At 43.7% G+C, this 15,941-nt stretch overlaps 1 protein-coding gene across 1 annotated transcript; it reads left to right on the top strand.

Annotated features, from left to right (window-relative positions):
• The first annotated feature begins 2,054 nt into the window (after nucleotides 1-2,054).
• Nucleotides 2,055-13,479, top strand: tnfsf11 (TNF superfamily member 11). Its single transcript, XM_084179571.1, has 4 exons — nucleotides 2,055-2,398; nucleotides 4,644-4,679; nucleotides 11,151-11,286; nucleotides 11,492-13,479. The coding sequence occupies exons 1-4, from the start codon at nucleotides 2,204-2,206 to the stop codon at nucleotides 11,953-11,955; spliced, it is 831 nt and encodes a 276-aa protein (XP_084035697.1). The 5' UTR covers nucleotides 2,055-2,203; the 3' UTR covers nucleotides 11,956-13,479.
• The last annotated feature ends 2,462 nt before the right edge of the window (nucleotides 13,480-15,941 follow it).

Raw genomic sequence — 15,941 nt, forward strand, 5'->3', positions numbered from 1 at the left:
GGAGACATCCATTGCATACAAATGAAATATAGTTATACTACACATAACTGAAATCATGTGTGTGTGGTTTTGTGAAATCAAAAAGCCCATAATGACGGAGTATTACATGTTTTTAGTGCCAGGAGGTTTGCTGGTTTAGGGCTAAAGATGTAAAAATGCCACATTTCTCCCATGAACTCCACTGGCACCCAGAGATTCACTTGGATTTCGCAAATTCACCAACCTACCCCCTCTCCGTCCCCCCTTTCTATTGTCACAGTGTCTGCCTAAAATAACCTTTGTTTCAAACAGAGTTTTTCTTTCTGCTGTGTTTTCAAATACTATGCTGTTGTTTCTTTTGCTGTCATTAGAAAACAGAGTAGAGCAGGGAGGATATTCCAGTATAATTCTCCTGGCCTGAGGAGGACCACTGGGCTGTTGATATTATATACAGTTTAGACCCTGTAATACTGATCACCGACAATGATGAGACAGCCTATAGGGAGGAGGTTAGAGACCTGGCCATGTGGTGCCAGGACAACAACCTCTCCCTCAATGTGATCGACAAAGGAGATGATTGTGGACTACAGGAAAAAGAAGAGGACCGAACACGCCCCCATTCTCATCGACAGGGCTGTAGTGGAGCAGGTTGAGAGCTTCAAGTTCCTTGGTGTCCACATCACCAACAAACTAACATGGTCCAAGCACACCAAGACCATCGAGAGCATTCTGACTGGTTGCATCACTGCCGGGTATGGCAACTGCTTGGCCTCCGACCGCAAGGCACTACAGAGGGTAGTGTGTACGGCCCAGTACATCACTGGGGCCAAGCTTCCAGCCATCCAGGAACTCAATACCAGGTGGTGTCAGAGGAAGGCCCTAAAAATTGTCAAAGACTCCAGCCACCCTAGTCATAGAGTGTTCTCTCTGCTACCACACGGCAAGCGGTACCGGAGTGCCAAGTCTAGGTCCAAGAGGCTTCTAAACAGCTTCTACCCCCAAGCCATAAGACTCCTGAACATCTAATAAAATGGCTACTCAGACTATTTGCATTGCAGTAAGACTAGCTGTTGCCATTGGTGTCTGCTAATGGGGATCCTAATAAATCAAATCAAACCCGTTAACTACTTAGCTAGCATATTACCTAACCCTAACCCCTAAACCTAACCCTAACCTTAACCCCTAAACTTCACCCCTAGCCTAGCTGACATTAGCCACCTAGCTAGCCTAGCTAACATTAGCCACAACATATTGGAATTTGTGTAATGTACAATGGGTTATGAAGAAAGAAAATTGTGTAATACACACAAAATGTGTTGCGATTAAAATATTTTTTGTGTGCCTGTCACTAATTTTGAATAAGTCACTTATGTCTATTTCAAAATAAGCTGTGATAGTGTGTTGATCTGTCTGTCTGATAAGATGGGTAATAAGGTCTGTCTGTCTGTCATTGTGTACAGGCTATGATTGGCTATGACACAGTGACAGCTCCAATTTGTGGTTATTATTGTGTCAATGTTCACATTCGATGAGTGGAAGACAGTAGGTGGGTGTTGCGGTTGAGGTGTTGCATGCACAGAGGTACACACAAAGACACACACACACATCCGGTGTCATATCCGGTGTTACAGGGTGAATCACCAAACAGAGATATTAGGGTTGGGAATGACTTCTCTAATGACATAATGCATCAACTAGGTTACATTTACTCTGCAAAGAAAACCTTTAGAGTAAAAATTACTTTGCCAGACTCCTATGGTTATGAAACCTTCATAAAGTGCTTATAACTGCCATATCTCTTTTTTATCCAGCAAATGTCCCCATACTAATCATTCCATCACCGCGGTAGGAGTGATCTCGGGCTACAACCACAGCTGTGTGTTATGAAGAGCCCCGGTCTAGTTTAACCTGTTATATATATATATATGTGTGTGCGTGCGTGCGTGCGTGCATGCGTGTGTGCGTGTGTGTGTGTGTGTGTGTGGTGTGTGTGGTGTGCGTGTGTGTACCGTGTTGTCTTGACAGGCAACACACACAGAAACACACACACACACACACACACACACACACACACTATACTAGAGATCACTTTCGTCTGATTGGCTGTCTCTCTACAAGGGGAGCCGCTTGTCTTCTGCCCACCCACTGTTTATAACTCTCCTCGGTCAGAATTTCCTTCCTTCCACTGAGAGTAGTCTATTCATCCAGAGCACCAGGACTCACCATGGCAGCTAATGATTACCGAGGCTACCTGAGGAACCACTCCGACACGGAGGGCGCTCAGACACGCTACCACCCGTCCCATGGCTCAGAACCCACCTATAGACCGCTTATATTCGGAACTCTTGCTATTATGGGATTGCTGCAGATTGCATCGAGTGTGGCGATCTTGTTACATTTGACAGGTTATCTCCAAGAGGTAAGACACTTTTCAAGATGCACAACGGTTGATAATAGAGCTAGGCCTATGCGACACACATGCGAGTTGCGACACTTAGTGCGCGTCAACATTTTAATGTGAAGCTGCAGGTTGCCTGATTTCAGTTCGATTTTAAAGAAGCAACCTGACAATAGGCTAAACAATATGAATCTGCAACATTGTCGTTTATTAAAAAGTTGTCAGTTTCGCATTGCTTTCCTGGAATAGGCTACCAAGACATATTGCAGTTTGAAGCGCACAGGTTTCAACCTCGCAGGTTTGCGGATACAGTTCCGGCTCGCCACTTCTAGACAAACTTGTGGCTGATGAGCGTGAGCACGTTCCCTTAGAACAATCTGTGCTCTCCGCAGCAAGTGACGGTAGTTCTATGAACTTGTCCCCAACAGTAAAACAAGATGTCAGCGCTCTGTGTCTAACATAGAGAGGCTACCATCTCTCTCTACTGATTAGATTTTCCTGCCCAGATTATAGGGAGTTAACAGTTATTTCAACAAGACAGTATTTTCCATTTGTTACAGACCTTATCAAACCAATCTCCCGTTTTCTCAACAATACAACTCAACAGCGAATGTCAGGCAAATGGGGATAGTGGACATACTGTAAAGATTTCATTCAAGCAATCTTGTTTGTAAAATACAGCTGTCTTTACTAATTGCAGGCACTTTTGAGGTGTTTACTCTGTGTTATTTACAGGTTTCTGTCGAAAATGTATCAGTTGAATACTGAGAATAAACAGATGTTTCATAAAGTGTATTATGTTGTTTGTGGGAGGTGGGCTGCAACAGATTATAGCCAAGAGGTTTCAGAAACCCACCAAGAATCTCTCCTAAAGATTTTTAACTGTTCTGAAATTCAAAACCAAATTCAAAAATGCTTTATAGGCAAAATAAAATTGCAAATTCGTATTGCCAAAGCAACAATATACAAAATGAACATTTAGCAGTTCTCTCATCTCCAGGTCATCTCCAGTCAAGCCATTGAGCCCTCAGCATACAGAGAGACAGAATAACTTTTCAGTGATATTTATGTGCTTCAGTGCAAGTCAGGTGGCTAACCTGTCAGCTACCCCTATCACCCTGCACAATTAGTCTAGTATAAGACCGCATTAACATTCTTTCTGGGTTGTTTTTATTTCTTTATGGTGGTTTTAAGAGTTTAATGATTTCATGTTTCAGCCAAACAACGAGAAAACATTTCAGTTCCATCATGATGCTCCATCAGTCTTTACACGTAGGCCTAATGAAGTCCAGCATGTGGTGTGTGTGTTTGGAGAGAGAGAGAGAGCATGCTGCAGAATAATGTAAATGTTTGTTTGACCCGTCTTTTGGCATAAACACAGTGGTGTGGTTGTTAACTCCTGGAGACGAGCCAGAGTAGGAAATGAGAGAGTATCTTAGAGTTGTATTTGGCACGAGGACCAGATTGTGTTAGGAATTGGATGCAGAGAGAAAAACTCTGCTGTGAGCCACCAAACCTCCTATTAAAGTCTCCCATTCAGACTGTCCTGTCCTGGTCCTGCAGTGAGAAACCATCTGATTGGGCTGAATTAGCTTTCCACTCAGCGAAGAGAAAAAAGAGACACTGAGCCGTTCTCTGAATAAACGGTCCTCACGACGACAGCCCCATAGGGTAGCACTTTAAGGTGACTCATGATATAGGAGGGCCCAGATATTGGTACTACACCAGTCTCCCTGTCTGAACACCTGTAGGAGTTACTGTATCTGATGGGGGAGCAGGAAGAATGTGCTGTTGTAGGCTGTTTCTAAACTCATCAGACTCTGAGGGTCTGAGAGACCAGGATGTACAGGACATCTGGTTCTAGATAGGGGTATAGGGATGGGAATCAGTATGGGTATTATAGGTAATGGTTGAAGAGGTCTGGTGCTGACCAGTACAGAGAAATGGCACCTCTAACCTAGGGATACAGTGCCTGCATAGCAAATGAGTAGACTAGATGTCCATGCTAGAAAGGACTATAATGGCAGTGATGGAAGTTGTGGAAAGTTTAGTTCTTACTATATGTCCTCTTTAACTATTTGATCAATTCATGTAATTAATGGTTGGCCAGAGAGTCAATTGGCATGGTCGTCCAGGTTTCAGTCAATGAATTGTGACACCCTTGAGGCTACCTGTCAACAATCTGTGTCTGTTTTACTCTGATAGATTAGGGGGATTGTTAGGTAATATTTGTCTTCCTAACACCAGTGTTTGTTTCTGTTTCCAGGTAGACCTCTCCTCCGCCCCACAGCAGCCTATAGAGGTGAGTCGACCCCTGTCTGATCATAATAACTAGCCCTCTCATTGGTCCAAAGATGGTTTTTACTGTAATGTTGTTCTGTACAGTGCCTTGCAAAAGTATTCATCCCCTTTGGCATTTTTCCTATTTTGTTGCATTACAACCTGTAATTTAAATTGAGTTTTATTTGGATTTCATGTAACGGACATACACAAAATAGTCCAAATTGGTGAAGTGAAATGAAAAAAAAAACCTGTTTCAAAAATTTCAAAAAAATAAATAACGGGAAAGTGGTGCGTGAATATGTATTCACCCCCTTTGATATGAAGCCCCTAAATAAGATCTGGTGCAACCTATTACCTTCAGAAGTCACATAATTAGTTAAATAAAGTCCACCTGTGTGCAATCTAAGTGTCACATGATCTCAGTATATATATACCTGTTCTGAAAGGCCCCAGAGTCTGCAACACCACTAAGCAAGGGGCACCACCAAGCAAGTGGCACCATGAAGACCAAGGAGCTCTCCAAACAGGTCAGGTACAAAGTTGTGGAGAAGTACAGATCAGGGTTGGGTTATAAAAAAATATCAGAAACTTTGAACATCCCACGGAGCACCATTAAATCCATTATTAAAAATTGAAAGAATATGGCACCACAACAAACCTGCCAAGAGAGGGCCGCCCACCAAAACTCACAGAACAGGCAAGGAGGGCATTAATCAGAGAGGCAACAAAGAAACCAAAGATAACCCTGAAGGAGCTGCAAAGCTCCACAGCGGAGATTAGAGTATCTGTCCATAGGACCACTTTAAGCCGTACACTCCACAGAACTGGGCTTTACGGAAGAGTGGGCAGAAAAAAGCCATTGCTTAAAGAAAAAATAAGCAAACACATTTGGTGTTCGCCAAAGGGCATGTGGGAGACTCCCCAAACATATGGAAGAAGGGACTCTGGTCAGATGAGACTAAAATTGAGCTTTTTGTCCATCAAGAAAAACGCTATGTCTGGCGCAAACCCAACACCTCTCATCACCCTGAGAACACTATCCCCACAGTGAAGCATGGTGGTGGCAGCATCATGCTGTGGAGATGTTTTTCATCGGCAGGGACTGGGAAACTGGTCAGAATTTAAGGAATGATGGATGGCGCTAAATACAGGGAAATTCTTGAGGGAAACCTGTTTCAGTCTTCCAGAGATTTGAGACTGGGACGGAGGTTCACCTTCCAGCAGGACAATGGCCCTAAGCGTACTGCTAAAGTAACACTTGAGTGGTTTAAGGGGAAACATTTAAATGTCTTGGAATGGCCTAGTCAATGCCCAGACCTCAATCCAATTGAGAATCTGTGGTATGACTTAAAGATTGCTGTACACCAGTGGAACCCATCCAACTTAAAGGAGCTGTAGCAGTTTTGCATTGAAGAATGGGCAAACATCCCAGTGTCTAGATGTGCCAAGCTTATAGAGACATACCCCAAGTGACTTGCAGCTGTAATTGCTGCAAAAGGTGGCTCCACAAGGTATTGACTTTGGGGGGGTGAATAGTTTTCCGTTTTTTTGTCTTATTTCTTGTTTGTTTCACAATAAAAAATATTTTGCATCTTCAAAGTGGTAGGCATGTTGTGTAAATCAAATGATACAAACCCCCCAAAAATCTATTTTAATTCCAGGTTGTCAGGCAACAAAATAGGAAAAATGCCAAGGGGGTGAATTCTTTCGCAAGCCACTGTACATCCTGGTAAACTACAACGAATAAGCCTATGTTTGTCATTAAAGCTCAGAGGAGATCGTCGGGTGACACTTTATTTTACAATCTTATATCAGTTGGTATTTATCTGGTAATGTAATTAAAAAGGTAATTGCTGTTTTGGAGGAAATACCAGATAAATAAGTTAATTACTGTGAAAGAGGACTTTCACAGTTTATAGATCATGTTTATCAGATTACAGTATCTACAGCAGGGTTCCCCAACCTGCAGATTATTTTATTTATTTGCGCCCCCCCCCCCCCCCCCCCAAGTTATATATAAACTAATATAAAAAAGTATGTGGACACCCCTTCAAATTAGTGGATTCGGCTATTTCAGCCACACCCGTTGCTGACAGGTGTACAAAATCGACCACACAGCCATGCAATCTCCATAGACAAACATTGGCAGTAGAATGGCCTTACTGAAGAGCTCAGTGACTTTCAACGTGGCACCGTCATAGGATGCCACCTTTCCAACAAGTCAGTTCGTCACATTTCTGCCCCGCTAGAGCTGCCCGGTCAACTGGAAGTGCTGTTATTGTGAAGTGGAAGCGTCTAGGAGCAACAATGGCTCTGCCGCAAAGTGGTAGGCCACACAAGCTTACATAATTGGATCTCTGAAGCGCTTAGCGCGTAAAAATCGTCTGTCCACAAGCCTAAAATCACCATTCGCAATGCCAAGCGTTGGCTCGAGTGGTGTAAAGCTTGCCGCCATTGGACTCTGGAACAGTGGAAACACGTTCTCTGGAGTGATGAATCATGCTTCACCATCTGGCAGTCCGACGGACGAATCTGGGTTTGGCGAATGCCAGGAGAACGCTACCTGCCCCAATGCATAGTACCCAACTGTAAAGTTTGGTGGAGGAGGAATAATGGTCTGGGGCTGTTTTTCATGGTTCGGGCTAGGCCCCTTAGTTCCAGTGAAGATAAATCTTAACGCTACAGCATACAATGACATTCTATATGATTCTGTGCTTCAAACTTTGTGGCAACAGTTTGGGGAAGGCCCTTTCCTGTTTCAGCATGACAATTCCCCCATGCACAAAGCCAGGTCCATACAGAAAATGGTTTGTCGAGATCGGTGTGGAAGAACTTGACTGGCCTGCACAGAATCCTGACCTCAACCCCATCGAACACCTTTGGGATGAATTGGAACGCCGAATGCAAGCCAGGCCAACATCAGTACCCGACCTCACTAAAGCTCTTGTGGCTGAATGGAAACAAGTTCCCTCATCAAAGTTCCAACATCTAGTAAAAAGCCTTCCCTGAGTGGAGGCTGTTATAGCAGCAAATGGGGGACCAACTCCATATTAATGCCCATGATTCTGGAATGAGATGTTCGACGAGCAGATGTCCACATACTTTTGGCCATGTAGTGTATATCATTTTTTGGGTGGACATAAAATACTGTAAAAACACCAGCCAATCAGCTCCAAGGGATTTTAATATTGGAAATCTGTTCCAAAGTATTCCCACACATAATAGAGAGATATACGGTATGTGATTGTATACAAATGTAAGCAAGGTTTGAAATGATTATGTTTTATTCAAATATTATATCTGTTTGGGGTTCTTGCGGTCAATTTGCAGTCTACAAATTATTTGTAATTTTGTTCCGGGCCCCTGACCATCCACTCAAGAAAAAAATCTAGTTGATGATCCCTGATCTACAGGATATCAAATCCAAAGCTCTGTTTCCTTTTTGGCTTCATTCATTGATTCTCTGACACGAAACAGCCTTGTCCTGTGTGTGAGTTAGCCTATGGCAGTCCTGTTTGGTCAAACCAGAATATCAATAATAGCTGGGGGAAACTATTGGGTAACCACCTTGGTGTGTATGTTCAGCCATTGGATTTCACCAAGGGAACAAAAGTGTTACAACACATTACACCTCGTAGGTTGAGCAAAGGCATTCCGACAATGTTTTGATGCAAGGCATTTCCTCCTTCTTTAAGTTGCAACCAGGAAGGAGCAGTATTATCAGCATGGGGTGGTGTACAGTTCAGTATTTAAAACTTTAAAAGCATAGCTACACTTTTATGTTAAAACAATTACAAGGTTACCCATTCTCAAATTTGTGCTTAGTCGTGCTGTTCCCATGCTTTTGTTTTTAAAGTGAGGAGCAGAAAGCTTGTTGTGCATACCCCAGCAGCTTTACACCCTAACCCAAACCCAGCTTCAAACCCTAACCCCAGTGTGGTCAGGAGCCTGTAGAGAGGTCAAGCCAGTCATCACCCTAATAAAGTGAGGATTGGGGGGTAGGTCTAGAGTCAGGTTGGCCTGTAGTTTACTGTACTGTAGTGGAGCACCAATCAGACGATATCATGGTTTGGGAGAGGCCGTTGCAAAGTGTCCTGAGGGGGGTGGTATCTGTCTGTTTGTGGCTCTTGAGTAAACCTTTGCTCATCAGTAACAGTGGCGTAGAGCGGTGGTCGTGGCGGAATGCACCATTGTTGAGGTCTGGCAGGGGTTTTTCTGTGATTCCTTCTTGGAATGTTCTGCCATCTCTCTGGCATAGGTTTCCACCAGCAACAGCAGAATCTTTCCAGGAAGTAAAACACAGAAAGAAAGGGAGCGGCTCTGCTTTGCTTAGCTGTGTTTAGTTTCCCATAATTCTATAATTTCAAAAGAAAGTATGTATTTTGTATTTGCCCTCGTTGCCCCAAAAGAGTGCTTAGTCAAACCACCCACTCTGCTCTGCTCTGCCTTGGACTGAGGTTGCCTTTGTGTCGTCAGACTGACATCTCGGACAGGGATGGTTCCCATGCTGTAGTCTCAACCCTGCACCAGACTCCAGGCTGCAGAGTGAACCCTGCTCTAATCTTTATGAGGTGTGAGGCTGACAGGTCTGTTTGGCTCCCAGTGTGTTATCATAGAGTGAGTGTGTGTGTGTGTGTATGTATGTGTGTGCGCGCGTGTTATGATTGTCTTCCCTGGGACCAGTGTTACTTTGCTGATAAATTAGTGGGTTTGTTAAAGACCAGGCATTACTAAGAGCTGTCATGTCTCATGTTTGCCTTTATTAAGTGCTCTTGAGACAGGATCCAGCCAGGCTGGGCCTACAGTGGGACCTGTGGTCAGCCTGATGGCGGGAGGGTCAGAGAGCACAGGATCCTCAGAACTCAATGGTTTGGAATGGATGACTCATGGCTGTAGTCTATTGTACAGTGTTGCACACTATTGTGTAGTCCTGGGCTGTAGTCTTCTATTGCACAGTGGACTGAACTGTGTGAAAGGTGATACAATAGAGTATAACAGTATAGTACAACACAGGATTGGATAACTATAGTCCTGTATGGCCACACACAGCGTGTACTGGTTTTGACCCTTCCCCTCTAATCAGGGACTGATTCAGACCTGGGACACCAGGTGAAGGGACTCTTTGGCCAATAAATGACATTAATGAATCAGATAACCAGCCGTAGGCCTACTGTGGACCTCCAGGTCTGGGTCTGAATCCACTACAGTAGTAAGTTATAGTAGACCAGTAACCATCCCAGCTCTGTATCTCTCCAGCTAACGTCATCCTCTCTTCCTGGGAGTGTCTCACCACAAATCAAGGCCAAATGCCACAGTGTTGGGCCAGGGGGGAGTTAGATCGTTATTTCTCCGTAACATTGGCCAGACTTGTTTACCCTGTCTAATTCTAAACCACTTTTCTATAAACATGTTTACACGCAAATAGTTTTTGGAAGAGAGACAGTACTAATCTTGGACTCAACATCTACAGGTCTGTCTGCTCCTGTTTTGTGAGTAAATATTAGTGTCATGCAGGTGCAATAATGGTGCTGCAAACCACAGTGTTGATCATTCCAGGGCAATAGTCTGTTTTATATTTAATGTTCCGTGACATCTCTATTCAGAGGTGTTGTGTGTGGTTTTCAGGTAATTTAAGAACAATCTTCCATTTCAACAGCGTTCACGTCAACACTTTTGTTTTCGGTATTTCATTTGATTAATTGGCTGGAGGTGGAGGGGAGATGACATTTCAGGCATACCAGGGCTGATCAAAATGTAGGAAATTACACTGAAATTATAAAACAAGTTGAAACATCTACAGGATGTCTCTGTTCTGGAAGTAAGTGTCTCTAGCAGACGGTAGGTCTTCACACGGAACCCGTTCAGTCAGGCAGGCTGGGTAACTGTCTGATTGTTTACCTGCATAGAGACTGTGTTTTGTTCTATGTGCTGCGTCTTGTCTCCAGTCTGTGTACTATAGCTCAGACTGGGGATACGTATGTCATCGCACCACTCCAGGTGTGAATCTAATCAGTTAGAAGTGGTGCCAGAACTGTGATAGGAACATCCATCTGAAAGGTGACATTAACCAGCAGCCCTAGGGTTACAGAACCACACCACAATTACTGGTGCTGCTCACAACTCAGAGGTTCACTTGGCAGAACTATGGGAGAAGTGTGTGGGAAACACATGCAAGCACACACACACTATAATTAAAATAGACAATGAAATAAGCATTGGTTGAAACATGTGGCAACTGCTTAGAAAGTATTATGATTGGGTTAATGATAAATCACTTCTAGATAGTGGTTTGCGGCTGGGCGGTCACTCACTCTCTCTGACTTGGAGGGAAGAATTTGTCAAACTACTGTACAGCTACACTACAAAATGACCCTGTAGTATCCAGCCCTCCTCTCAGTGACTACGTTTTTAAAACAACTGTTGATACCAGAGTTCCCAAGCCTTTACAGTTCCACCCTGCTCTGACATGTGTAACATTCCATTTACATAGGAAGTGCAGACAGAACAGATCATTGCTGACGCCCTGAGGGACCCGAGAAAAGGCAGACAACGCTGCAAAAACCAGGGGAGGGAGGGGTTTCCATCAGCTCATCTACCAATCAAAGCGACCATCGACTACGTGAAGAGTAAGCCCATAGAAGTAGCCAACAGTAAGCCACAGCTTACAGCTAGATTAGAACTAGCCTACTGCAACCAATATTCATATACAGTACAATGGTAAAACTCTGACACATTTTTGACTGACTGACTCACTGATGGATTGACTGATTGATTTATTTGCTGATTAGTTGATCAACTGATTGACTGACTGATGTATTGTTATTGTTCCAGAGGGGGAGCTGAGAGCAGCTATGATCCATTGGAACGAGGCGCAGGGCCACCTGAAGAAGATGCGTTACCATGACGGCCGTCTCCTGGTGGACGAGTCAGGCCTGTACTACGTCTACGCCAAGACCTGTTTCCGCTACTACGACCTGGAACCTGAGACAGAGCCCCGCGACGCCCCTGGACATGCCCTCACCACGCCCCAGACCGTGGACGTAAAAAACGCCCAGCTCATCCAGTACATCTCCCACGAGAAACACACGTCATCGCCCAGCAAGTCTGTGGTGCTGATGAAGACAGGCAGCACCATGCGCTGGAATAACTCTCAGTATAACATGTACTGTGCCCAGCAGGGCAGGGCGGTGATACTACAGCACGGGGACGGACTGTTTGTTAACGTGTCCAACGCCTGGATGCTGGACCCTGAACCGGAGGGGACGTACTTTGGGGCGATTAAGATGGGGAACTGAACCCACATACAGAGGAGAAGGTGGATGTGCTACTGGATGTTCTGTAGACGTAACTGCCAAACAACCAGAGATAGAGCACTTATTGTATGTAAGATTACTGAATTTGTGTTTGATTTTGTTTTTTGATTGAAAGGTATGGGCTATGTTGCTCTTCACCAGATAGCGTTTCTTACCCGAAAGAGAATGACAATAAGCAGTTATTTAGATGAGGTGTTATGGATACCTCTGGTCACTCACTAGGCCTTCAGCAAACCACATAATATGCTGTTCACACATACTTTAGACAAGACTTAACCATTTTCCTTATGGTCCAAAACTGCACTGGATGCTTTTTAGTAGACCTATAACATTTTATACAGCTGATAGTTATCAACCACTTAAGATTGTTGATATTTGTCATTCCAGGGAGCAATGTTTGTACAATGTTTCTTTCAAGCATAGCATTATGAATCATATTTTATGTTTGTCAGCTAACAACACAAAGTCATTCCTCATCCCTAGCCTGGCCCCTCATAGTTTACTAAACATTGTCATCATCTTGAACAGAAACACAGCTGGGGTACTTTGTTCATAACTGAGTAGAGTTTTCACCAATCATGCTCCTCAGTCTCTCTTGGGAAAGGATGAAGTGGAGGTTAGAGGGTGAATAGGACATTATTCAGTAGTAAACACAGTACTACTGTCCGCTTACGCCCATAGAGAGAGGCAACATTTAACATTACATAATGTGCTGTGTAAGAACAGTGATATACAACTGTTTTCCAAGACAATACAGAAAAGTGGTAGACAATGGCTCCACACCTGCATTTACTTCATGTATCCAGGAGAGACTTGCTGTAATCCCTCATCCCAGTAACTGAGGGGAACATGGTTGTGGTTTGGATCAAAAGTTTATATTTTCTTATTTTGATTAGTTTTTCCCCAAACTACACAGTATTGAACTGTCCTTGCCATGTCTTTGGTGGTTTATACGAGTAATGATAATCAAAAACACACAAACAACTGATGTAACGATGCAAACTGAAGATAGCTGGCCTGTCTTACCGTAGGGGACGAGAGCAGAGATTCTCGTCTTTATGAAACTAGCGGATCCAAATTGACTTTGGTCCACCTTTAATTTATAGTTTCTTTTTTTCATTTTACTCTTCGAGGAGGTAAATGGGAATATGCACTAAATCTATTTATTTATTAGACATAACAATGCAGATATGGACCATTGGTTAAATGATCAGTCTGCTTTAAAATCATGTATATTTTATGTCTGTATTACAGTAGGCAGTACTTAGTTTATCAGTAGATGCGCTTTTTTTGTTCAAACACAGGGGCTCAATGTTGAATTCTGTATTTATGTATTTTTTATTCCGACAATTCTGTGTGCACTTGCCTAGCCGAAGCAGAATATGCTGTCCATCATAAGATTGTAGCCACCTTAAAGTTTAAAAAAATCTTCATCTTGTACATTCTTTTTTAAATTGGATGTTTATTTATGTCAGTTTAACAAAAAAAATCATAAATGTTCTATATAGGTTTGACGTTTGTTCGATTTTTTTATCATCAAAATGTATTTGTCCAATGCGCTGAATACTACAGGTGTAGACCTTACAGTGAAATGCTTACTTACGAGCCCTTAACCAACAATGCAGAGTAAAAAAAAGTAAGAAAAATTGTCTAAATAAACTAAAAGGAAAAACAGTAACACAATAAAATAACAATAACGACGCTATATACAGGGGGTACCGGTACCGAGTCAATGTGCGGGGATATGGGGTAGTCGAGGTAATTAAGCTAATATGTACATGTAGGTAGGGGTAAAGTGACTGCATAGATACAAAACAGAGAGTAGCAGCAGCGTATGTGAAGAGTGTGTAGGGATGTGAATGTGTGTGTGTGTGTGTGTGTGTGTGGCATCAATATGCGTGTGTGTGTGTGTTTTGTGTGTGTGTGTGTGTGTGTGTTAGAGTGTCAGTGTAGTATGTGTGAGGGTGTGGTTAGAGTCCAGTGAGTGTACATCGAGCCTGTGCAAGAGAGTTAGTGCAAAACATTATATTAAATAAGAATAAAATAAGGGGATCAATGCAAATAGTCCGGGTAGCCATTCGATGAACTGTTCAGCTGTCTAATGGCTTGGGGGTGGAAGCCGTTAAGGATCCTTTTTGTCCCAGACTTGGCGCTCCGGTACTGCTTGCCGTGCGGTAGCAGAGAGAACAGTCTATGGCTTGGGTGGCTGGATTCTTTGACAATTTTTAGGGCCTTCCTCTGACACCACCTGATATAGAGGTCCTGGATGGCAGGAAGCTCGGCCCCAGTGATGTACTGGGCCATACGCACTACCCTCTGTAGCGCCTTGCGGTCGGATGCCGAGTAGTTGCCATACCAAGCAGTGATGCAACCATTCAGGATGCTCTCAATGGTGCAGCTGTAGAACGTTTTGAGGATCTGAGGTCCCATGCCAAATCTTTTCAGAATAGGCGTTGTCGTGCCCTGTTCACAACTGTGTTGCTGTATTTGGACCATGATACACTAGGTCTTTAGTGACGTGGACACCAAGGAACGTGAAGCTCTCGACCCACTCCACTACAGCCCTGTTGATGGAAATGGGGGAGTGGTCTGCCTTCCTTTTCCTGTAGTCCACGATCAGCTCCTTTGTCTTGCTCATGTTGAGGGAGAGATTGTTGTCCTTGCACCACACTGCCAGCTCTCTGACCTCCTCCCTATAGGCTGTCTCATCATCGTCAGTGATCAGGCCTACCACTGTTGTGTCATCAGAAAACGTAATGATGGTGTTGGAGTTGTGTATGGCTACGCAGTCGTGGATGAACAGGGAGTACAGGATGGGACTACGCACACACCCCTGAGGGGCCCCTGTGTTGAGGGTCAGTGTGGCGGATGTGTTGTTGCCTAACCTCACCACCTGGGGTGGCCCGTCAGGAAGTCCTGGATCCAGTTGCAGAGGGAGGTGTTCAGTCCCAGGGACCTTAGCTTAGTGATGAGCTTGGAGGGCACTATGGTGTTGAACGTTTAGCTGTAGTCGAATTGGAGTGGGTCCAGGGTTTCTGGGATGAGGATGTGAGCCATGACCAGCCTTTCAAAACATTTCATGGCTACAGATTTGAGTGCTATGGGGGGGTAGTCATTTAGGCAGGTTATCTTGGTGTTCTTGGGCACAGGGACTATGGTGGTCTGCTTGAAACATGTAGGTATTAAAGTCAATGTCCCGTTGATAGGATCTGGCTCGTCGACCCCTGTAGCGGCGTTTCCTCTTCTTACAAATGACAGGGATTTGGGCCTGGTCCGGGAAGAGCAGTATATCCTTCACATCTGATTCATTAAAGAAAAAAAACCTTGTCCAGTTCGAGGTGAGTAATCATTGTTCTGATGTCCAGAAGCTCTTTTCTGTCAGAAGAAATTATGGCGGAAACATTATGTACAAAAAAAGTTAAAAACAGCGCACAAAACCCCACACAAAATATCACAATTAGTCACAAGCCTTTAAAATGGCGGCCATCCCCTCTGGCGCCATTTTAGCATGAATGCATAACACTATGAATCGTAGATGATGTGTCACATCATCCTTTACAGACTTAAACAGAAAGTTTAAAATGAGTTAAATATTATATGTGACCAAACCAAAGGTCTACCCTGGTCATACCCAGCTCCAGCCATTATACCATATGGTGTAACCCTCGTCTTTATCCTAAATCTACTGTCATATGGTATAAACCTCGTCTTTACCCTACAGCTATTGTCATATGGTGTAACCCTCGTCTTTACCCTACAGCTATTGTCATATGGTATAACCCTCGTCTTTACCCTACAGCTATTGTCATATGGTATAACCCTCGTCTTTACCCTACAGCTATTGTCATATGGTATAACCCTCATCTTTACCCTACAGCTATTGTCATATGGTATAACCCTCGTCTTTACCCTACAGCTATTGTCATATGGTATAACCCTCGTCTTTACCCTACAGCTATTGTCATATG

The sequence above is a fragment of the Coregonus lavaretus genome (genome assembly GCF_964263955.1).
Source record: "Coregonus lavaretus genome assembly, chromosome: 16".
Classification (NCBI taxonomy): Eukaryota; Metazoa; Chordata; class Actinopteri; order Salmoniformes; family Salmonidae; genus Coregonus; species Coregonus lavaretus.

Bases quoted from the DNA above. Each gene is read 5' to 3' on its own strand.
- tnfsf11 (XM_084179571.1), top strand. From the start codon at position 2,204: ATGGCAGCTAATGATTACCGAGGCTACCTGAGGAACCACTCCGACACG. The intron at 2,399-4,643 runs GTAAGACACTTT...TTCTGTTTCCAG, and splicing joins TGACAGGTTATCTCCAAGAG to GTAGACCTCTCCTCCGCCCC. The intron at 4,680-11,150 runs GTGAGTCGACCC...CCATTTACATAG, and splicing joins CCCCACAGCAGCCTATAGAG to GAAGTGCAGACAGAACAGAT.